The sequence below is a fragment of the Natator depressus genome, chromosome 11, assembly GCF_965152275.1.
Source record: "Natator depressus isolate rNatDep1 chromosome 11, rNatDep2.hap1, whole genome shotgun sequence".
NCBI lineage: Eukaryota > Metazoa > Chordata > Testudines > Cheloniidae > Natator > Natator depressus.
Genome location: NC_134244.1, coordinates 31,879,205 through 31,903,593, shown reverse-complemented (window position 1 = coordinate 31,903,593; position 24,389 = coordinate 31,879,205). Strand labels below are relative to the sequence as shown.

General features: G+C 47.2%; 1 protein-coding gene and 1 long non-coding RNA gene across 4 annotated transcripts in view; one reads left to right on the top strand and one right to left on the bottom strand.

Moving 5' to 3' along the window:
* Window positions 1-7,621: 7,621 nt before the first annotated feature.
* DAPL1 (death associated protein like 1) lies at window positions 7,622-17,873 on the bottom strand. 2 transcript variants are annotated; one of them, XM_074967394.1, is made up of 4 exons: window positions 17,642-17,873; window positions 13,499-13,586; window positions 9,728-9,791; window positions 7,622-7,902 (listed from the first exon to the last, which is right to left on the bottom strand). In XM_074967394.1, the coding sequence occupies exons 1-4, from the start codon at window positions 17,697-17,699 to the stop codon at window positions 7,783-7,785; spliced, it is 330 nt and encodes a 109-aa protein (XP_074823495.1). In that variant the 5' UTR covers window positions 17,700-17,873; the 3' UTR covers window positions 7,622-7,782. The 2 variants fall into 2 exon arrangements, with proteins under 2 accessions (XP_074823495.1, XP_074823496.1); XM_074967395.1 differs by lacking the exon at window positions 9,728-9,791 and having other exon boundaries at window positions 7,768-7,902.
* The window catches only part of LOC141995895 (uncharacterized), a 77,671-nt gene continuing 70,641 nt past the window's right edge, over window positions 17,360-24,389 (top strand). For both annotated transcript variants that reach the window (XR_012641427.1, XR_012641428.1), the window contains exon 1: window positions 17,360-17,710. This is a non-coding gene — a long non-coding RNA (uncharacterized LOC141995895). The remainder of the gene's footprint in view (window positions 17,711-24,389) is intronic.

The window sequence follows — 24,389 nt, the reverse complement described above, 5'->3', positions numbered from 1 at the left end:
AGGCATTCCCAGAGGAAAGTAAGAGGACCAAGGTACCTCTAGGTGATCCTTACATTCTGGAAAGGAATCCTTGGGACCTCTGATAACTGGGTGTAATTTAGCACAGTCCTAAGGCTCTAAATTGTGCCAGAACTGAACAGGGGAGTGCAGGGACCGGGAAGAGGCACCAGAAAGAGGAAATCTGTAAAGTCTGGTCCTTGGGGGAATTCTGTGCCAAAAACTTAAAATTCAGTGCCCAAAATTTAAAAATTCTGCACACAATATTTTAAAATTCTGCAAAATTCTGCATATTTTATTTGTCAAAACAACACAATATAATCAGGCAAGTTTCAATTATTTTGGTAATTTATTTCAAAATAGCTGTTGACAAGTAGGTCTGTAACAATACAGATAACAAAAAAGATTCAGGAAATATTTTTGACAAATAGATTCCTTACTAGGCATATTAACACAGAACTTAAATGAGTAATAATTCATTTAAATTACAATACAGATATATATTTCCCACACCCCTCAGAAGCAGTACAAAGGCTTGGAGGAGTTAGGGGTAACAGAGGAGTGGGGGAGATGGAAGTAATTTCTGGGAAGCAGCCTGAATGTGAACTTGGAGGGTTGTTGGGTGTGGATGGGAGAAGTATGGAACAGGGTTTTTTTGGGGGCGGGGAAGGGATTGTTAGGGATCCTTCCCCATACAGATCCTGGCTGACCCCTAGCCTCTTATTCAGTCAGGCACATCTGCCCTTGTCTCCCTGCATCCCTGTCCCCCCCTCATTTGTCTCTGCACCCCCACTCAGCCACCCCTCCCCCATCCCCATGTGTCCCTGCACCCCAACTCAGCAGCTCCCCTCCCCTTGTCCACATGTTCCTGAACTTCCACTCAGCTCCCACCCCAGTCCCCCACCACTAGCTCTTCTGAAACCCAATTTGTGACCCCCTTTCCAACAGCCCCATATGCCGAATGTCCCCACATAACCTGTGCCTCCTGACCTGGCCCCATGGGCAGGGTGCTGTGTGGAACAGGGCCTCTTCTCTTCCCTATCCACAGCTGGGGCTGCTCCTGACGAGGAGCAGCTGCTCTCTGTTCTGGCGCCACAGCAGCCCTGGTGAGGGAAAGGCATAACTGCATCACTTCTGGGCAGAATGTATTTTCCTCTGAGGAAAAAAAAATTCTTTACATGAATTCTGCACAGACACAGTGGTACAGAATTCTCCCAGGAGTAAAAGCCATCTTAGACTGCCTCCCCGTTGGGCCTGCTGAAAAAAGGCCTGAACTAGAGGCTTCATTATTTGTTCTTCTTTCCAAAGGAAAATTGTTCCCTATGGTGGAAGAGAAAGGGGCACTCAAACCAAGAGAAGATATTCCTCTCCCCCACACAATTATATATTTTGGTAGGACATCCTTGAGCCAGAATGCAAGTAGCCCATTATGGGCCTCAGCCTAGAGGTGCTGAGCGCCTGCTTCTCCCATTGACTTCAGTAGGAATTACAAGTGCTCAGCACCTCTTGGGATGAGGCCCTTTAATAGCCCTTCAGCCATTATTTGCCCCCAGAATCAGGAAGGGTGAAAACAGCATTTTAAATAGCCTCAAAATCTTATTGCCATTTTATTTCAGTAGATATCCCGTATTTTCCATTGACTTTACACCAAGTCCACTGTGGCTATTTTTAGCTTTGTTGCAGTGTTAGTGGAATCATTTCACCCATTTGAGAAAGTTTTAATTAATTTGTATGCTATGTTTTAGACTTGGGTCTAGTTCAGGGGTGGGCCAAGAATGCTCACAAAATTGGGGTTGGGGTTCAGAAGGGGAGTGAGGGCTCTGGTTGGGGGTGCAGGCTCTGGAGTGGGGCTGGGGATGAGGAGTTTGGGGAGTAGGAGCATGCTCCGGGCTAGGACCGAGGGGTTCGGTGGGCAGGGGGGGATCAGGGCTGGGGCAGAGGGTTGGGGCATGGGGAGAGGCTCAAAGGTGCGGGCTCCAGGTGGCACTTACCTCAAGCGACTCCCGGAAGCAGCGGCATGTCCCTTCCCCAGCTCCTATGCAGAGGCGCGGCAAGGCGGCTCTGCACGCTGCCCTGTCCGCAGCCACCGCCCCTGCAACTCCCATTGGCTGTGGTTCCTGGCCTGTCCCTAGGCATAGAAGCCGGAGCGGGGCCATGCCACTGCTTCCAAGAGCTGCGTGGAGTGGCCTCCGACCCTGCTCTCTGGCTGGAGCACCGGAACGGGACAAGCCCCAGAACCTGCTCCCCAGTGGGAACTCAAGGGCCAGATTAAAATGGCTGGTGGGCGGCCCACCCCTGGTCTAGTTAGTAAAACAGACTTCCACTCATCAGTCACAGACTACAGAGCACAAGAATTGTACCCCATATAATCAAAGTAGCTACTTCATAAGCTCAATAGTTAACGTACTGTGACAGGATCGGGCTGGAGAGTAATAGAAGGCAGATATATTAGCCCCAGGTTAAGTAGGTCCCTTTTCCCTGGGAAAGGTAACAGGGAAGGTTCTAGAACAATCAGGAACCTTCTGGAGACAATTAAGACAGACAGGCTGATTAGAACACCTGCAGCCAATCAAGAAGCTGCTAGAGTCAATTAAGGCAGGCTAATCAGGGCACCTGGGTTTAAAAAGGAGCTCACTTCAGTTTGTGGTGTGCATGTAAGGAGCTGGGAGCAAGAGGTGCTAGGAGCTGAAAGTGAGAACACATACTGTTGGAGGCCTGAGGAGTACAAGCATTATCAGACACCAGGAGGACGGTCCTATGGTGAGGATAAAGAAGGTGTTGGGAGGAGGCCATGGGGAAGTAGCCCAGGGAGATGTAGCTGTCGCACAACTGTTCCAGGAGGCACTCTAGACAGCTGCATTCCACAAGTCCCTGGGCTGTAAGCCGGAGTAGAGCGCGGGCCTGGATTCCCCCCAAACCTCCCAACTCCTGGTCAGACACAGGAGAAGTTGACCTAGACTGTGGGTTCACGAAAACAGACAAACTGAGGGCTGCTGTGAAGCTCCAAGGTGAGCAAATCAGTCAATAAGCACAAGACCCACCAAGGTAGAGGAGGAACTTTGTCACAGTACATATAAAGTAAATTAAAAGCTTCTGATTCACCTTACAGAGTTGTGTGTGTGTAACTAACCAAGATACTGTGCTGGCTGGGTCTGTGTGTGGGGCACATCCACAGACAGCCTCTAAAGGGTGTGGCTTCTCAGGGGCAGGGGAGGGGAAGGAGGACTTTGACTGAGGAAGTAACCTGAGTGAAAGGTCAGGTAAGGGGGTGGTTCCTGCCTGTGTAAAGTGAAATGAATATATTTTTTGGAGTCAGCAGCAGCAGTTGGAGAGCTGCTTGTCTGCACCCTCTTCCAGTAATAAATGCTCTGCCATTACTGAGCTCCTGCCTCTGTCATCATCATTCCATGAACTCTGCCTGCTTATGCTCATCCACCAGAAAAGAGACTGTGAGGTCACACAACACATTTCAGTTATTTATAATCAGTAATACCTGACACATATTAAAGAAACAAAAGAGGGACAAGACAGAAGCCAAGAACTCTTCCCAAAATGACAGATCTACGTTACCTTTAAAACTTACGTGGAGGTTGGAAAAAATGGCCCTTCAGAATTTGAGCTGAACTAGTGTGGACAGAATGTAACTTTGTTAAAATGCTTATAAATTCTATATAGTATGTATAAAGACTACATTAAAATAATATTAAGGTTTCAAGGTCTAGCACTCAAAACTTAGGAAGTATCAGAATTAAGGTTGCCTGTACATATGATCTCACACTATTTCTCCCTCCTCCCTCCGATCCAGCCTCATTCAGTGCACAGGATGGTTGCTGCCCACTGAGCAGCTATTCAATATTTTATTTTACCCTCATTATTTAAGGTGTGGCCCTATGCCTCATTTACTGCATGCTATTCAAACCTTGCATTGAATTCAGAATTAAGGATTTCCTCCAGTAATCATATCTGAGTGCTTAACAACTGTTAAATTAATTTATCTTCACAACATCCTTGTATAATAAGGTAGTTTGTTATCCCCATTTTACAGCTGAGGAAATGAGGCTCAGATATTTATGTCTATAGAGCACACTAATTTTAAGTGCCCCATTTGAAAAATCTAGGATCCAATTTTTCAGAGAATTAGCATTTTATATAGTCACAGCTGAGCACTCCTTGACATCTATTGTATTTGTGAGGCCAGGATCTTGCAGAAAATAGCTCCATTATCAGGGTTCTGCAGTTTAAATTTTCTGAATACCATCCATCCTGAGTACTGAATGAGACAGGAGTCCTGTGGGGGAAAAAAAGTTGTGATAATGTAATTAAAGACTGTATCATAATTAGGCTTGTAGGGATTAGATTTTTTATGGGTAAGTGTCAATTTCATTGTAAAGCCACAAATTGAGGAAAAATATTTCCATCAATAAAAACTGAAATCTGCAGATAGGCAATTTCCTGTTCATTCCCTCTGAAGGATCTGGCATCGGCTACTGTCGAAAGACAGGATACTGGGCTAGATGGACCATTGGACTGACCCAGTATGGCTGTGCTTATGTTCTTAAGAAAAATATTGCATTAGAACTTCTTAGAGTTTGATTTACGGATATTCACTTTGTATTTCTTGATATGTGATGTTCACAGTTTCTGTTTTAATGGTTATAAATCTCAACGTCTACTGTCACCAAATAATTGTCTGGCCCCACACCCGCAGTGTCCTACAACTGTGAAAATTTAAAGCAATAAAATTGAAAAAAATACTCAAGAATAGATATCACAGTAAGGTTTAAAAAATAAAAATTGATTTCTGCCAAACCTAATCATAATACATATGCACAAAGGAACCAATTTAAGGTTGCATAAGCAACCTTAATTCTGGCATTTCCCGACATCTGAGTGCTTAACTTTGCAGCCTAAAAATTCTTTCAATGTGAATATATATATTAGGGCTGTCAAGAAATTTTTTTAAAAATTGCAGTTTTAATCGCAGTTAAACAAGATTAGAATACCATTTATTTAAATATTTTGGGGGTTTTCTATATTTTCAAATATAGAGTCTGGGCTGGGGGCTCTGGGCTCCAGCCCCCCTCAGGGCATGGGGCCCCTTGCTACCTGACAAGCTGTGGGCTAGGGCAACAGCGGCCCTGGGAGAGCAGGGGGCATCTTGGTCAGGTTGGCTTCTACTGTAGCTCCCTCTGCAATCTGTGAGCTCTGGGCTGAGGAGGGCAGGGAAGGGGCTCAGCGGGCCCTATTCCCACTTCAGCCGGGGATTGGCTGAAATGAGCATACTTGAGCCGCCTGCACAAGCCACAGCAACCCCGACTCTGCTCCCTGTAAGTGTCCCACACATGGGAGACCCAGACCCTGCCCCGAGATAGCTTCCTTGCCCATAGACCCCCCCCCCACTCTTCATTTGTAATGAAAGAAGCCCTGTCACAAATTAAGCACTTGTTGGGTGGCTGGAGAGTGGCAGCTGCTGGCCGGGCGGCACCCAGCTGTGAAGGCAACACTGCCACCAGCAGCAGCACAGATGCAAGAGTGGCATGCTATGGTATTGCCATCCTTACTTCTGCGCTGTTACTGGCGGCAGTGCTGCCTTCAGAGCTGAGCGGCAGCTGCTCATCAGAAGCCCAGAGGTATTGGGGCTATGAACCACCAAGCCTAGAGGTGTTGGGACTCAGCCTTGGCAAGCCCCGGAACAAATTAAGCATTGCTCCACCCCCTGCCCTGCTCTCTGTACATAGTTTGCTACAGGAGCCTTCAATGCAGATACAAACACATACAGGTCCTATGGACACAGACTCCCCATGATCATAGCACCCTCGGTGGTGGCCTACATTGCCCACCCCAGTTGTCTGGACACTTTACAGAGGGCAGGGTGCCAATCAGGAGCCAGGAGGCTGCTGTCTGTCAAACCCTTGAGCTTGAACTTCCTATGGTCTGTTTCCACAGATGGTCATGGGAAGCGGAGTGCAAGCTGGTTCCTGCTGTTGCTGGTTGGCAGCTTGGGGATTAATACAAGAATGAAAAGGTAGGTAAGGAACTGAATGAATAGAGATTTTCAGGTGCTCCAAGCTTCGTCAAATGTGGGCAGATTTTCTACAGGGACACCAGGACAACTTCTCTATCCTTAGCCAAATTTCAAAGTCCTTGCTCCAAAGCACAGAGGTGCTAGAGCTTTCTCAGTGAAACAGTTGTAAAAACTTTATTACATGAGCAAAACAAAAAATTTCCTCCTAACCTTGTTCTGAAAAAATGATTGAATAATTTTTGCTGAAATTAAAATATATATAATTTAGGCAAAGGCAGACACCCAGGATGGAAGATTTCTGCCTAAATGGTTGAAGTCCAGTAAAGTTTAAGCAACTGAAAACAGGATCTTATAATGGAAAGTATAGGACAATCCTAAGTAGAGTCACTAACTGCCTGTGCCACCTATAATATATATTCTGGAGGTCAGGTAGTCACATTTTTAAATGCCTCAGATTATTTAATACAAAGTTATGTCCTGTCAGTGTTTACACGGAACCATTTTCCTCTAAAACTTCCCACCATTGGTTCTACTGATGTTAGCAACCATGAGAACTGTAGTATAGAAAAAGAGTTGGCAGCCTTCCATTTTTTTAAGTCACCTGGTTATCTGCTCAGAGCAAGTCTAGATGACATTGTGGTAAAGACACCACTGGCCAATCTACACTACCATCATTGCTACCGGAAGCAGAAAAATACCGCAGGGTTGCAATGATGGGGAATCTTAAGGAAAACATCTTGTTGCTAACTAGTGTTGTTGTAGCCGTTTTGGTCCCAGGATATTAAATAGATAAGGTGGGTGAGGTAATGTCTTTTATTGGACCAACTTCGGTTGGTGTGAGAGAGAAGCTTTTGAGCTTACACAGAGATCTTTCCCAAGTCACCTGTCTAAGCCTGAAAGCTTGTCTCCCTCACCCACAGAAGTAGTAAACTAGGAGACTGGTGGCACAACTACATTGACAAACTATTTTCAAAGACAACTTCTTAATACATCAATTACCAACAACATAGTTAGAGCCATGTTCCTGCAGTTCCTCTCCTCATACAACTACTATGAGGAGACTTTTTTAGAAACATGAAGCAGACATCTAAGAACACTGGGACATGCTGTGGCCCAACACTGCCATGCATGCAAGTAAGGAGGTACAAGGTGCTCACTCTCCTGTGCTGGCTACCCATATTATGGGGTGCAATGCTGGTGGTACAATAAAGAAAAACAGCCTCTACAGGACTACTACTTCTCCTCCCTTCCAGTTGGGTTGGGAGTGGGAAGAGCTGTGCTGGGGAAATAATTTGTACCAACCCTACATCTTGGGCAAATTACTGCTTCACTACCCACCCTGGCACCAAATAGGGGCTGGGAACTGTGCTCCTGGAGCAGCACAACCCATTATCCTTTACACAGGACTTGTTATCAAGACATGAGTTGCCCTACAGTGCAGGGAACAATCCTTTGCCGGTGCGGGGGATGGACTATATAAAAGAAAACCATTTCTTTTCCAACTCAGATTTCTGTGATATGATTCTCTGAAAATTTCATGAAAAGATAGAAGATTCTACAAAGTCAGGTGAATGAAGCCATGTAACAAGAAATTAGTATACTTATGAACTGTTTTATTGCCAGAAATGGAAGAAAAATACAATACAGTTCAGCCAGCAACTATTTCCCTACATTTTGGTCCTTTTGCAAATAGCATTTAATAGCGGATTGTGGTTAGACGAGCTCACTGTCAAGCAGACATGACTATTTTGCTTTATATCTTAACATTTCCGAGGTTGTTGGATGATGTAAATTCTTTTGGGCCATATACTCTTCTCCAGGGCTGGTCGTGGCTTTTGATGAGCCACTTGTGCTGCTGCTGCAGGAAATTTATGGCTGATCTGAAAGATTAAAAGAAAAAAGACACAACAGAAAAACACTTTTTTTTTGCTATTTCTCTGCTGAATTTCATCTTGACACAAAGATTTTTTTTTAAAAGCTTTTATATTTTAGCAGACCAATCTTAAGTGTCTGCCATTGAAATGAACAGTATACACTGGAGACATAGCAGCTCCATGTATTTGACTAGCAGTGAAAGACTCCCACCTGGTTGTCACCAACTACACTGCATACATACCAGTGTCAAAGTTACTTCAGCCTGGTTAACATGTAAATAAATGACTGGGGGGGCGGTGGGGGGAGAGAAGAGAGAGAGACAGACACACACACACACACACACACCACTATAAGGGGTGCCAAGCAGAGCCAATCAGTATTCCAGCTGCTGTTAAAGTCACTCTAAATCTTTCCAAGTTCCAGTTGTTACAACACTAGCCCATTGTGATATCTGAGAACCTCTTCCCAATCCTGGAGAAAACTGCATGTCTGAAGAATCTGGGAGGTCAGAGAGTGGAAGAAATGCTAAGTTAGAATAGAAGAGTTAGGAGATTGGGAAGAAAAAGAGAGGGGAGGAGAATGGAGAGCCATGTGTACTGCTAATTTTAAAAAAAGAAAAAAATAAATTCTGAGCTAATTTAATCTCTGATGTGACTTTGCTGAGCATGTCCCACACCAGGGATTTGATCCAATGAGTTAATGTTACATACAATATTTATATGCTGAAAACGTATTTAACTGAGGCTTCAGTAAGCGCTAGGCAAAACTAAGAATGGAATTGTCTCAGGCTTAGGACTTTAATGACATCATGGGTTTGTGGAATATAGACAGAATCTTTCAAATCATATGTAATGGGAGTGCAAGTTAAGAAGCAGCTTGTAAAACGGGTTCACTCAAAATGTGTAAACTGCAAGTGGAGTCCTACAGTGGATCACCATGAAATGCACTGGATGTTGCTGTGGATTGCAACCAAAACTGACAGGAAAGATGTCCCATTCATAGCAGTCTGACAGAGAACTGCAGTACCATGGGAGTATCTGCAAAGGCAGAGGTCAGGAAACAGCACTGGAATCTCCAAAATCTCACATTAGTCCTCAGCCACGATGGTGGCATGGGCTATTGGATAGTGCTGGGGCTACTTCTAATGTATGTTGTGTGTGATGCCCAAGAGGATCACCTGTGGCTGTTTTGCTGACACTGTCTTGACTTTCTTGTGTCTATTTTGCTGTAGCTTTGTTTGAAACTTATCAGGGCTGATGAGCACCTGTCCTTATAACGTTGTGAACTTCCCTCAGCTGTTTCATATAGGTGATCTCCTTGCTTGTGCTCATCTGAGTTAAATTAAACTAAACACTTAGCTCAGTTAAATTAATCTTGTGGTTAACGCACAGGACTAGAATCCAGAAGATCTGGGTTTATTCCCAGCTCTGCCATTGACTTTCAGAACCACCCTCAGTTATTTTCCCCAAGTTTTTAATAAATCTGAAATTAATGTGGCCCTTTTAAAAACTTCAAACTATACAGTGTCTTGTTATACCCAAAATATTTGTGTTCTATTAACAGTCACAGTGGAGTACAGAAGAGAGTTCAAAGTTACATCTTGGTAAATTAACATTTTAGAAATATCATAGCCTCCACAGAAAAACAAAACCTCTCAGCAATTGATTTGTAGAATAATTTTTTTAAATACCTAGTTGAATCCAGGACATAGTCCCACATCCATTAAATTACAGCAGTTACGGTAAATCAATTTTATGTTATAACACCTTGTCAGCATTTCTTTATAAGACTAAACAGGCATGTGTGCCCTATTCCACTACATATACTTACTTTCTCCAGTGCATCGGCTAGTAAGACACCCATATTTTGCATTTTTGTAACACTAACAATTGAGCTGCAAAGCAAAAGATAGATTTTTTTCAGGATTTTTGTCTCCCCAAATGACTTAAAAGAAACTTTGAGAATAAAAGTAAGGATATAAACAACATAGCCTTTGTGATTCAGCTGTAACTTTGCTCTATGATATAGGGGGAAAAAAAATAAGAGTTTACGATCATCTCCCTACAATTGCCAGGTACATAGTTTTCCCTCTCAATTTGTACTTGGTAACAGGAAACTAGAAACAAGATAATACTTTTCCATGGCACCTGATCCCCCAGAAGGCCTCTTTGATGAGGAATACATTTCTTTGTATGTTGCTGGGCAGTTTCACTGATACCTAGAAATGTTTCAGGAAGTCACAAGGTCTACACTGCAATAAAAGACATATGGCACGGCCAGGGCTGGCCCCAGTCAGCTGACTCAAGCTTGCAGGGCTTGAGCTGCAGGGCTAAAAACTGGAGTGTACATGTTGGGGCTTAGCATGGAGACCAGGCTCTGTAACCACTCACCCTCATGATGTCTCAGAGCCCGGGCTCCAGTTAGAGCCCGGGCTCCAGATAGAGCCCCCGTGTGTAAACTGCAATTTTAGCCCTACAGCCCAAGTCCATTGACCTGGCCCCTGAGACTTGATGCCATGGGTATTTTTATTGCAATGTAGATGTACCCTCAGTTTAAAATTTTACTCTTCTCCCCCCCCTCCCGCCCCATCTCAAAACCGGGTCCATTATTATGGAAAACATTACTCATATTTTTAGAACTAAAAAATAAAAAGGTTCACTTTAATTTGAAAATAGGTCTATTGTCAAGCTCAGATGACTTTTACATCAAAAACCTTATTGTTTGCATTTTTCCAATGCATAGACATTTTATCAAAATTCAGATTAAACCAAGATTTGGAGGCTGTGAAGTCCTATGAATTTAAATGGCAACAATATTTGTGTGAAATTCTCAAAAAAAAAATTGTGGATTTCACACAGATTTGATGATACTAAAGTTTATCTATCAGAAAGTGCACGTATCTGAAGCATTTTCAGTTGAGTCTACAGTGTTCCCATTTGCAGAGACATCCATCAGGGGAAGACTAGGACTGATTATTTGTCTGTTGCTACCTACATTGAACTAGCCACGTTAAAAGACAATTCTCACCTGAACAGGAAGATGTAACTACAGCTAGGTTTGTTTATTCTGTAGATGCAGCAGTAACAAGTGAACTTCCCATTGGTGAATTTAAAATACTTCAACAAATAGACATACCAACCAAGAACCAGATCCTACTACCCTCTGAGACTGCAAATTCCAAGGAGACTAATCACAGTACAAAGTTACACAATTAGGCCCCTAAGTTATCTGCCATTAAATTTTTTTAACTTTCACCTACTAAAGATATTTAAAGTAGTCATTCTCTAGATAGATTTTAAATGGCGAGATTTAGGGAAATGGCATGAATTTATTTCTCATGAAAGATGTCTGACAGTTGAAGTCCTCTTTTAACAGGACATATATATCACAGATGCTGTTGCCCTACAACTGGGCCAAACCCTGACCCGGAGAGGCCACCTTTAGAATGAATAGTCCCATCTCCAAGCCTCCTCAGTCTCTTGGCTAAGACTGCCAACCTGAGTGCCCACTGTGATGAGACCCCTGTTATGAGTCCAATAGGAGCTAGACTCAGGATAAACTCAATTCATGTAGGCCACTTTACAGGTGTCAGATGGTAGTGATTATACTACCACCAACCTGAGCCACATTTGAACCAGTGATCTAGAGGGTAAAGACTGCCTAAGACATTATCAGCCCTCCAAGCCACACTGTCCTCCTCTTTCCCTAAATCACTGGATTATTCTCTGTGAATGAGGGGCAGTCTTTGCTCCATTTATTATGACGCTTAAGTTTCCTGAACAAATTAACATGTATGCATTATGAAACAGCTACTTTAAAATGTTTTATAATTTTTATTGATAAAAAATGAGACCTCTTATTTGTAGCTTTTACATAATTACATCTTGAAAATAAAGTTCACTATCCCCTGCGTAAAATATACTCCAGTAATCACTTATTTCTTTCCAGTTTCTAATGGATTTTATAATTAGCTCTTTGTTTACTAGTTTTGCGTGCCAGAATCAATGCTGTCACCTCAGCCCAGTTCCAGGAATAGTGTTTTAGTTCAAGGTCTTCAGAGCCAGCAAGGGAAGTGCAGTGCTGATTTCTGTGGGTCTGCCAAAACAATTAGGAGCAATTTGTTCCTCAGCTTTGAGAGCAGCGGAGGGGGTGGGGGGAGAGGGGGGATGATAAAACAAAAACTATAAATTAGAGGATTTTAAAAGAGATCAGATTTAGTGCCAAAACTTGGGTTTAATTGCCAGGTCAGTCACACAGACTTCCTATGTCACCTTCGACAAGATTCTCTGGGCTTAGGGTATGATGTCTCTTAGGGTATGTCTACACTGCAGCTGGAAGGTGTGATTCCCAGTGTGGGTAGGCAGACACACAACTCAGTTTGAGCTAGCAAGCTAAATAGAGTGGTGTGGATGTTGCCGCATGGGCAGCAGTCTAGGCTAGTGGCTAGAGCCAGGGGGTTGTGTGGGCTTGGACCTGGGTGGCTACCACCACCAGTTCCAGCTGTGGTAGATTCTTCCTGTGCTGTCACAGTGGAGTACATTTGTAAGGCTGCCTTCCAAGAACTCCGCACTAAGTTAGGACTTACAAGGTATGCTAGGAACAGGACTGGGGTGGAAGAGACATTCTGGGGACAGGGCTACAACATACTCTGTGACCCATATGGCAGCCTCAGGAAGCTGTTGTAACATAGATAGGCCCCCAGGGCTGTCTAAGGTACAGTGGGGGCCACTCCAGCCCCTGGAACAGCCCAGGGTCAGGAGGGTGCTTAAAGCTACCTTAGCCCCATTTCCCTCCAAATGCACCCATTGTTTCAGGGAAAGAAAGACAAGATCAGATTTTCTAATATTAAAAACACTGAAAAAAGAAATAGATTTACAGAGTTATAGATGCTAAAGCCAGAAGGGACCATTAGATTGTCTAGTCTGACATCTTCTATGTCACAAGCCACTAAATTTATTAAAGTTATGCTTGTATTGGAGTCCAATAACTTGTGTTTGGCTAAAGCTTAATTTGTGTTTTGGGTAAACCATAATTTCCAGAAAGGCGTCTAGTTAATCTGAAGACATCAAGAGATGGAGAATCCACCATTTCTCTTAATAGTTGATTCCAGTGACCACCCTCCCTGTTAAAAACAATTGTGCCCTATTCTAATTTGAATTTGTCTCGGTTCAGCTTCCAGAAACTGGTTCTTGTTATGTTTTTCTTCTCTAGATTAAAAAAGTATTTAGTACCTGAAATTTTCTCCCTGTGAAGGTTTTTATGCATCATAATCAACTCACCTCTTTCTTCTTTTTGTTAAACTAAACAGATTGAGATCTTTATGTCTCTCACTTGAAGGCAGGCATTTTCTCAAGCCCCCTAATCATTTAAAATAAAACAAAGCTTTTTAAAAGGAGACTATAAAGAAGCAAAAATGGGCACAATCCAATTATTTTTCTTTTCAGATTACCTTCAAATCTGCCTTTCATTTGTATACTGCAGAGTTTAGTGCTTGCTAATTGCACTGTTCAAAACTGTAAAGCTTTATTCTTTTTGGAAACCTGATCCAACTTGCTGTTGATGTTTCAGGGTAAAATTAAGGCATAACTGCAGATGAAATACCTTGTCTTCTCTTTTCCAGGGTTCTTGGGATTTTTCTCAACAACTCCATTTTCTTGCTTTTTGGAAGCTCTCCTACTTCCATATTTGACTGTTAGAAAACAATTTACACTGTGTGAATAGCTTAAACAGCTACAGAACAGTTCATCACAAGGTTGATTTATTTTGTTTTGTTTTACCAAAAAAACCCCCCAAAAACTGCACAACATATACTCAGGAAAACATAGTAATAAGATAAAAGATTAACTCTCAAGAGAGAGAGTTTAAACTCTCTGTTATGGTTCTTCTGCAGTGTGGGTGGAAGTTGAAAACAAAAATGAGCCCCAGAGAACCACCCAAGATTATCTATAGACTACAGCATGACCAGAGTAAGTTCAAGCTATTGCAATCTTAAAAAATAAAATAATAATTAAAAAAAAATCTTATTCTTCAGAATAGAAACTATACTGGTTCTAAAATTTGGCTGCCCTCATGCATTCCTTCCGAGAAATCTTAGATGCAATTGTTTATAGATTATTATTATTATTTTTTAAAAAGTCGAGTCCTTCTACATCAGTTTTCAACACAGCATATGACTAATAACAGGAAGATTGTTTACATGATTTACTCAAGATACCCCAGGATAAAATTGTGTGCATAGTACAAGTTATAATGCAGCTAGGAATCAACTGCATATTTATCATGCACTAGTGTTCCTTCAAGCTTAATTATAATTTATTAAAATGCCTGCCAATCACAAAACCAATTAGTACTAATTAAGCTACAGATGACCTAACAATGACAATTTAAGTGTTGAGCAATGTCAGACAAATTCAGCTTTTTGAAGGAGCATGTAAAGATATTTCAGATAACTTGTCAAAGCAAATACCTTCTTCCTGTGCACAAGAATATTTGTAAATTTTATAACTGTCAAAGTAAATAAGAACAAGCTGAATATAGATTTTTGGTTCATTTAATCTAGTTGTTTCATCTTATGGCAAGGTTCCTATTCTGCATTTAAAACAAAACAAAACAACCAAGACAAGAGTTTCTTTCAGATCTATAGTTTTTTGGGGATGGCACAAGCAGGAAAGGAAAATACTGGAGGTGCCCAAAAATCAGATCTGAATCTAGATCCAAATTATGTGGTTTGCATCTCTAGAAATATACCATAAGCATTTGAAAATCACATATTTTGACAGTAGGATACATAATTTTCATTTCAAAGTGGTAGTAGTGTTATTCTGTATCAGCAAACAAACAACCCCCCCCCCGCCACAACAAAAAACCAAAAACCAAGGAGTCCTTGAGGCACCTTAGAGACTAACAAATTTATTTGGGCATAAGCTTTCGTGAGCTAAAACCCACTTCATCAGATGCATACAGTGGAAAATACAGTAGGAAGATATATATACACAGAGAATATGAAAAAATGGGTGTTGCCATACCAACTGTAATGAGACCAATCAATTAAGGCGGGCTATTATCAGCAGGAGAAAAAAAAAAACCTTTTGTAGTGATTGGTCTTGTTACAGTTGGTATGGCAACACCCATTTTTTCATGTTCTCTGTGTATATATATCTTCCTACTGTATTTTCCACTGCATGCATCTGCTGAAGTGGGTTTTAGCCCACGAAAGCTTAGGCCCAAATAAATTTATTAGTCTCTAAGGTGTCATAAGGACTCCTTGTTTTTTTTTTTTTGTGAAAATTTTCATTGAAGTTTTAATAGTGAGATGTGAGGCTCCAAATACATATATGCAGAAGCATGTACATATCGTACAAAGCTGCCCACTGCATGAAAGAAGAGGCTAAAGGAATATATGGAGGGACCCCAAGATACCAGGGCATTTAAAAAAAATAATAATAATAAGAAATCTGCTCGTGTACAATTATTTTGTAAATTGCGAGTCTAAAAATAGATATACCATTCAGAATGAATATGCTTTTAAAGACAAATTATTTTGCATTTTAAAAATGAAGTTTAGTAAATTATTGGTGTCTAATGTGCATTAACTGACTAATTAGGAGGGGGAAATCTTAGTAGATTTAGAAAAGAAGCTTTTGAACATAAATTTATATTTAACCAAAAACTGCAGAACTTTTATTATGTGGAATTAGTGCACATGTGGGGCAGCTAGAGAGTACTAATCAGAACAAATTTTTCCAAAGTCCAGTAGGTCTTCACACAATTAGCTAATGTACATAGGGATTAGTTAATCTTTGTACAACTTTGAATATTTAAAGCACCAAATAAATGCCAATTATTATGACAAATCATAACTGCTTGAAAGGAGAAGTTATAGTACCACATTAATGATCTTCAGGTTATGTGAACAAAGGCACCATTTAACATGACATCTCAGAGTACTTATATGTTTCCTGTTATATGCTGAAAAAGAAGACAAATTAATAGTTATTTAAATGCATCAATCACATTTTTTGTTATTCCTTTATATCACATTCCTGAGTAAGTTTATCATCACTCTGCTCCTCCTCTCAGAGTTGCCACAATCCAGTGTTTGAGTTTCAATTCAGGACTATGGAACGGATTATGAAGTCCCAAACACTCACATGTGATTTCACCTGATAAACAGACGGAGATCCATGAGGAAAGAAACAACTTTCATTTACACATAAGTGTTACTCAGAATTTATACAGCAGCTATAAAAGTATTATACCCTTCAAACAAGGAGTGGAATGCACTGCCTGTCACAGAGTTTGCAATCCAAGGACTCAATCCTGAAATCAGAAGTTCACAGATGTATTCTTATCCCCACAATGGGTTCCACTGAAATCACTGAGGTGCTGCATAGGTATAAGTATTCACTTGTGCAGACTAGATTGCAGGATCCAGGCCTTCTACTGCCATTATTGCATTTTAAAGGATACTACAGCTACAGAGGGGTGTTGATAAAATGTTAAGGGCCCAATTCTGTAGATGTAGCTCAGGCACACACCCATGGACTTTAGTGCAAGCTTTGGCTTTGTAAAATCTAGGTTATAATTTGGTAAAATAATCCAGAAAGTGGCTGCAATTCCTTAAATGGACATTGTCAAATTTGGAGATTCTAAGTCATGGTATACCTTTCAGCCTCTCCACACACTCTCTTCATCAGTGTGAATTGTTATTCACCTTTTTTATTTTTAAAAGCTTAGTTAGTCTCTAAATAAAGGAAAATGCAAACCAGCAGACCGGGACTCAAAAGGGATGAAAGCTCTTATTAACACACCAGAGTCAGGGACTCAGGACTGGTCTATTCCCAGCTCTACTTAAGAGCTGGTATGCAATCTTGACACCCACATTTTTAAAACAGCTGCTAGTTTTGGATGCCTGCACCACAGCCTGCTTTTCAAAACAGGGACCCAAAATAACCCAATCACTTCAAAAAGTACCTGCTGAACTCCCTGGCATAATATTTCCTTCCATCCTCACAGGAGCGAGTCCACTCTGACTTGTAAAAACAATGGACTCCTTGTTGTTTTTGCTGATACAGACTAACACGGCTACCACTCTGAAATCGGACTTGTAATGCACTTTGGGATTCTCAAATAGAAAGATCTGTAGAAGTCGAATCTGGTTGTTAACATCATCAGGAGAAACCCCAGGATAGCAGCAAACCCACGTGAACACAGGAGGTGGAGGAAAGTGTGAGCGTGGGTCTTTCCAGAAGTGAGTGGTGATCACGACAGAGTTTCCTGATACCCTGTCAGGGGCTCACATTGGCTGTGTTACACCCCTCTCCCTCTGGGGAGCTGCAGCAACAGCCCCAAAGGAACCAGCCGTGCAGAGCTGGTCATGGGGCCAGGTTCTGCCCAAGGGCTGCTAAAGGCAGGGAGAATTGCCCGGCCAGGCAGAGTTTGAACGTCAGGTGTGCGCAAAGGCCAAGAGAGGGGAGGGGGTGCTAGAGTCTCACCCCTCGCTCGCCGCATCCCCGACCCTGCACGACGGGACGGGGGTCCCACTCACGGGAACACAATGACGTAGGTAGGGAGGTGTGAGTGAGTGAGACCCCCCGCCCCAGGAGCACATTACACGATGAGGCGCGCGCAAGCGTGTGTGTGTGTGTCCGTGTCCGTGTCCCCGTCCCCTCTACCCAACCACAACCGCGGGGAGCAGCCGCCAGAGGAAACCAAGCAGCTTCCTTACTAAGCGGGGGCGCCTACCTGCCGGAGGGCGCCCGCCTTTCAGGGGGGACGGCGGAGCTGACGCTTCCTTCTCCATGGCAGGAGTAGGTAAGTGTGGACGGGCGGCAGCCAGTCACGACCCTGCAGAGGCGAGCCCTAGCTGCGAGCAGGCGCACGGCGCTCCCTTTTATGGAGGCAGGGCAGGGGGCCTGCCAGGGCAGCGCAGAGCGGTGGCGCGGTCGAGAGAGCGGGGAGAACGCGTGTGGGCGGCGCTGGCGGAGAGAAGCGGGTGTGGGTGCTTGTGCTGTGTTGGGGGCAGCAGAGGAAGGGGCTGGGCGGTGTAAGGGTGGGTACAGTGGGGGTAGGAGAGGAAGGGGTGCGGTATAGGAGTGAGGGGTGGGTACAGCGGGGGTAGGAGAGGAAGGGGGTGCGGTATAGGAGTGAGGGGTGGGTACAGTGGGGGTAGGAGAGGAAGGGGGTGCGGTATAGGAGTGAGGGGTGGGTACAGCGGGGGTAGGAGAGGAAGGGGATGCGGTATAGAAGTGAGGGTGGGTACAGTGGGGGTAGGAGAGGAAGGGGATGCGGTATAGGAGTGAGGGGTGGGTACAGTGGGGGTAGGAGAGGAAGGGGATGCGGTATAGGAGTGAGGGGTGGGTACAGTGGGGGTAGGAGAGGAAGGGGGTGCGGTATAGGAGTGAGGGGTGGGTACAGTGGGGGTAGGAGAGGAAGGGGGTGCGGTATAGGAGTGAGGGTGGGTACAGCGGGGGTAGGAGAGGAAGGGGGTGCGGTATAGGAGTGAGGGGTGGGTACAGTGGGGGTAGGAGAGGAAGGGGGTGCGGTATAGGAGTGAGGGTGGGTACAGCGGGGGTAGGAGAGGAAGGGGGTGCGGTATAGGAGTGAGGGGTGGGTACAGCGGGGGTAGGAGAGGAAGGGGGTGCGGTATAGGAGTGAGGGGTGGGTACAGTGGGGGTAGGAGAGGAAGGGGGTGCGGTATAGGAGTGAGGGGTGGGTACAGCGGGGGTAGGAGAGGAAGGGGGTGCGGTATAGGAGTGAGGGGTGGGTACAGCGGGGGTAGGAGAGGAAGGGGGTGCGGTATAGGAGTGAGGGGTAGGTACAGTGGGGGTAGGAGAGGAAGGGGGTGCGGTATAGGAGTGAGGGGTGGGTACAGCGGGGGTAGGAGAGGAAGGGGATGCGGTATAGAAGTGAGGGTGGGTACAGTGGGGGTAGGAGAGGAAGGGGGTGCGGTATAGGAGTGAGGGGTGGGTACAGTGGGGGTAGGAGAGGAAGGGGGTGCGGTATAGGAGTGAGGGTGGGTACAGCGGGGGTAGGAGAGGAAGGGGGTGCGGTATTGGGCTGAGGGGTGGGTACGGGGGGGTAGGAGAGGAAGGGGTGCGGTATTGGGCTGAGGGGTGAGTACAGCGGGGGTAGGAGAGGAAGGGGGTGCGGTATAGAAGTGAGAGTGGGTACAGTGGGGGTAGGAGAGGAAGGGGGTGCGGTATAGGAGTGAGGGGTGGGTACAGTGGGGGTAGCAGAGGAAGGGATGGTGCGGTATAGGAGTGAGGGATGGGTACAGTGGGGGTAGGAGAGGAAGGGGGTGCGGTATAGGAGTGAGGGATGGGTACAGTGGGGGTAGGAGAGGAAGGGGGTGCGGTATAGGAGTGAGGGTGGGTACAGCGGGGGTAGGAGAGGAAGGGGGTGCGGTATTGGGCTGAGGGGTGGGTACAGTGGGAGTAGCAGAGGAAGGGGGTGCGGTATTGGGCTGAGGGGTGGGTACAGTGGGGGTAGGAGAGGAAGGGGGTGCGGTATAGGGCTGAGGGGTGGGTACAGTGGGAGTAGCAGAGGAAGGGGGGTGCAGTATAGGGCTGAGGGGTGGGTACAGCGGGAGTAGCAGAGGAAGGGGGGTGCGGTATAGGAATGAGGGGTGGGTACAGTGGGGATAGGAGAGAAGGGGTGCGGTATAGGGCTGAGGGGTGGGTACAGTGGGGGTAGGAGAGGAAGGGGTGCGGTATAGGAGTGAGGGGTGGGTACAGTGGGGGTAGGAGAGGAAGGGGTGCGATATAGGGCTGAGGGGTGAGCACAGTGGGGGTAGGAGAGGAAGGGGGGTGCGGTATAGGGCTGAGGGGTGGGTACAGCAGGAATAGCAGAGGAAGGGGGTGCGGTATAGGAGTGAGGGGTGGGTACAGTGGGGGTAGCAGAGGAAGGGATGGTGCGGTATAAGAGTGAGGGGTGGGTACAGCGGGGGTAGCAGAGGAAGGGATGGTGCGGTATAGTAGTGAGGGGTGGGTACAGCGGGGGTAGCAGAGGAAGGGATGGTCCGGTATAGGAGTGAGGGGTGGGTACAGCGGGGGTAGCAGAGGCAGGGATGGTGCGGTATAGGAGTGAGGGGTGGGTACAGCGGGGGTAGCAGAGGAAGGGATGGTGCGGTATAGGAGTGAGGGGTGGGTACAGCGGGGGTAGCAGAGGAAGGGATGGTGCGGTATAGGAGTGAGGGGTGGGTACAGCGGGGGTAGGAGAGGAAGTGGGTGCGGTATAGGGCTGAGGGGTGAGTACAGCGGGGGTAGGAGAGGAAGGGGGTGCGGTATAGGAGTGAGGGGTGGGTACAGTGGGGATAGGAGAGGAAGGGGATGCGGTATAGAAGTGAGGGTGGGTACAGTGGGGGTAGGAGAGGAAGGGGGTGTGGTATAGGGCTGAGGGGTGGGTACAGCGGGAGTAGCAGAGGAAGGGGGGTGCGGTATAGGAGTGAGGGGTGAGCACAGTGGGGGTATGAGAGGAAGGGGGTGCGGTATAGGAGTGAGGGGTGGGTACAGTGGGGGTAGGCGAGGAAGGGGGTGCGGTATAGGGCTGAGGGGTGGGTACAGCAGGGGTAGGAGAGGAAGGGGGTGCAGTATAGGAGTGAGGGGTGGGTACAGCAGGGGTAGGAGAGGAAGGGGGTGCGGTATAGGAGTGAGCACAGCGGGGGTAGGAGAGGAAGGGGGTGCAGTAGAGGGCTGAGGGGTGAGTACAGTGGGGGTAGGAGAGGAAGGGGGTGCAGTATAGGAGTGAGGGGTGGGTACAGCGGGAGTAGCAGAGGAAGGGGGTGCGGTATAGTAGTGAGGGGTGGGTACAGCGGGGGTAGGAGAGGAAGGGGGTGCGGTATAGGAGTGAGGGGTGGGTACAGTGGGGGTAGCAGAGGAAGGGGGTGCGGTATAGGAGTGAGGGGTGGGTACAGTGGGGGTAGCAGAGGAAGGGATGGTGCGGTATAGGAGTGAGGGGTGGGTACAGTGGGGGTAGCAGAGGAAGGGATGGTGCGGTATAGGAGTGAGGGGTGGGTACAGTGGGTGTAGGAGAGGAAGGGGGTGCGGTATAGGAGTGAGGGGTGGGTACAGCGGGGGTAGGAGAGGAAGGGGGTGTGGTATAGGAGTGAGGGGTGGGTACAGCGGGGGTAGGAGAGGAAGGGGGTGCGGTATAGGAGTGAGGGGTGGGTACAGCGGGAGTAGGAGAGGAAGGGGGTGCGGTATAGGAGTGAGGGGTGGGTACAGCGGGGGTAGGAGAGGAAGGGGGTGCGGTATAGGAGTGAGGGGTGGGTACAGCGGGGGTAGGAGAGGAAGGGGGTGCGGTATAGGAGTGAGGGGTGGGTACAGCGGGGGTAGGAGAGGAAGGGGGTGCGGTATAGGAGTGAAGGGTGGGTACAGCGGGGGTAGGAGGGGAAGGGGGTGCGGTATAGGAGTGAGGGGTGGGTACAGCGGGGGTAGGAGGGGAAGGGGGTGCGGTATAGGGGTGAGTACAGCGGGGGTAGGAGAGGAAGGGGGTGCGGTATAGGAGTGAGGGGTGGGTACAGTGGGGATAGGAGAGGAAGGGGGTGCGGTATAGGGCTGAGGGGTGGGTACAGTGGGGATGGGAGAGGAAGGGGGTGCGGTATAGGCGTGAGGGGTGGGTACAGTGGGGGTAGGAGAGGAAGGGGATGCGGTATAGGCGTGAGGGGTGGGTACAGTGGGGGTAGGAGAGGAAGGGGGTGCGGTATTGGGCTGAGGGGTGGGTACAGTCGGGTAGGAGAGGAAGGGGGTGCGGTATAGGGCTGAGGGGTGGGTACAGCGGGAGTAGCAGAGGAAGGGGGGTGCGGTATAGGAATGAGGGGTGGGTACAGCGTGGGTAGGAGGGGAAGGGGGGTGCGGTATAGGAGGGAGGGGTGGGTACAGTGGGGATAGGAGAGGAAGGGGTGCGGTATAGGGCTGAGGGGTGGGTACAGCGGGAGTAGCGGAGGAAGGGAGGGTGCGGTATAGGAGTGAGGGGTGGGTACAGTGGGGGTACGAGAGGAAGGGGGTGCGGTATAGGAGTGAGGGGTGGGTACAGTGGGGGTAGGAGAGGAAGGGGTGCGGTATAGGAGTGAGGGGTGGGTACAGCAGGGGTAGGAGAGGAAGGGGGTGCGGTATAGGGCTGAGGGGTGGGTACAGCGGGGGTAGGAGGGGAAGGGGGTGCGGTATAGGGCTGAGGGGTGAGTACAGTGGGGGTAGAAGAGGAAGGGGGGTGCGGTATAGGAGTGAGGGGTGGGTACAGTGGGGGTAGGAGAGGAAGGGGTGCGATATAGGGCTGAGGGGTGAGCACAGTGGGGGTAGGAGAGGAAGGGGGTGCGGTATAGGGCTGAGGGGTGGGTACAGCAGGAATAGCAGAGGAAGGGGGTGCGGTATAGGAGTGAGGGGTGGGTACAGCGGGGGTAGCAGAGGAAGGGATGGTGCGGTATAGGAGTGAGGGGTGGGTACAGCGGGGGTAGCAGAGGAAGGGATGGTGCGGTATAGGAGTGAGGGGTGGGTACAGCGGGGGTAGGAGAGGAAGGGGGTGCGGTATAGGAGTGAGGGGTGGGTACAGCGGGGGTAGGAGAGGAAGGGGGTGCAGTATAGGAGTGAGGGGTGGGTACAGTGGGGATAGGAGAGGAAGGGGGTGCCGTATAGGGCTGAGGGGTGAGCACAGTGGGGGTAGGAGAGGAAGGGGGTGTGGTATAGGAGTGAGGGGTGGGTACAGTGGGGGTAGGAGAGGAAGGGGGTGCGGTATAGGGGTGGGTACAGTGGGGGTAGGAGAGGATGGGGGTGTGGTATAGGGGTGGGTACAGTGGGGGTAGGAGAGGAAGGGGTGCGGTATAGGAGTGAGGGGTGGGTACAGTGGGGGTAGGAGAGGAAGGGGGTGCGGTATAGGAGTGAGGGGTGGGTACAGTGGGGGTAGGAGAGGAAAGGGGTGCGGTATAGGGCTGAGGGGTGGGTACAGTGGAGGTAGCAGAGGAAGGGGGGTGCGGTATAGGAGTGAGGGGTGGGTACAGTGGGGGTAGGAGAGGAAGGGGTGCGGTATAGGAGTGAGGGGTGGGTACAGTGGGGGTAGGAGAGGAAGGGGGGGTGTGGTATAGGAGTGAGGTGTGGGTACAGTGGGGTAGGAGAGGAAGGGGGTGCGGTATAGGGCTGAGGGGTGAATACAGCGGGGGTAGGAGAGGAAGGGGGTGCGGTATAGGAGTGAGGGGTGGGTACAGCGGGGGTAGGAGATGAAGGGGGTGCGGTATAGGGCTGAGGGGTGAATACAGCGGGGGTAGGAGAGGAAGGGGGTGCGGTATAGGAGTGAGGGGTGGGTACAGCGGGGGTAGGAGAGGAAGGGGGTGCGGTATAAGGCTGAGGGGTGAGTACAGCGGGGGTAGGAGAGGAAGGGGGTGCAGTATAGGGCTGAGGGGTGAGTACAGTGGGGGTAGGAGAGGAAGGGGGTGCGGTATAGGAGTGAGGGGTGGGTACAGTGGGTGTAGCAGAGGAAGGGGGTGCGGTATAGGAGTGAGGGGTGGGTACAGTGGGGGTCGGAGAGGAAGGGGATGCGGTATAGGAATGAGGGGTGAGTACAGTGGGGGTAGGAGAGGAAGGGGCTGTGCGGTGTAGGGGAAAGGGGTAGGGACAGGAGACAAAGGGGCTGTGTGGTATAGGGGCCGGGTGAGTACAGTGGAGGCATGAGAGGAATGGGTCTATGTGGTATAGGGGGAAGAGGCAGAGGCAGGAAACAGGGACTGTGGTGTAGGGGAAAGGGATTGGGAGGTATGAGAGGAAAGGTTTGTGTGGTATAGGTGTGAGTGATTGGGGAGTGCGGTACTGTGTGGTATATTTATGGAGTAGGAGAGGAAGGGGTAGGTGTGTGGTGTACCTGTTTGGCATTGGGAAGATGTTGGTGTGTAATGGTTTGTTTATGTTGGTATGACAGTGCAGGGGAATATTTGACGTCCAAACAAAATGTTGTTTCGAATAAAGCATTGTAAAAAACTACAAAATACTTCATTTAATAATTAGTTTGAGAATTTTTTTGAACGTACTCTTTAAATTTTGGACCTAAACTAAAGAAACACTTTCAGATGCAATAATTAATCCCTCTGTGCCTCTTTCCTTAAGCAAGGAAGAGTCGAAGTTTGCTTGCCCTGGAACCTTATAAGGTCTCAGGTTGGTATCACCTGCAGGTTTACATTGTTTTGGGGGTACATGCTGAGCATCAGCAACTTTGCAGTAATCTCCCCCAGGAGCAGATGCTCAGAGAGCTTATCAATAGTCAGGAATATTATTGTTTCTATATTATGGCTTCTGGGCCTGGGGATTATGGCCTCCAGAAAGTTTCCAAACAGGTGATTTTTGAGCCTGACCTCCCCTTTCCCCTAGAATAGGGGTTTCTGAAAATTTTTTCGGTTGTAACATAGGGTTGCAGTGTGGGAAAGGTTGAGGCCCACTGCTGTAATATTATAATTCTTGACATCTGATTTGTGTCCATTTATTCTTTTACGTAGAGACTGTCCGGTTTGACC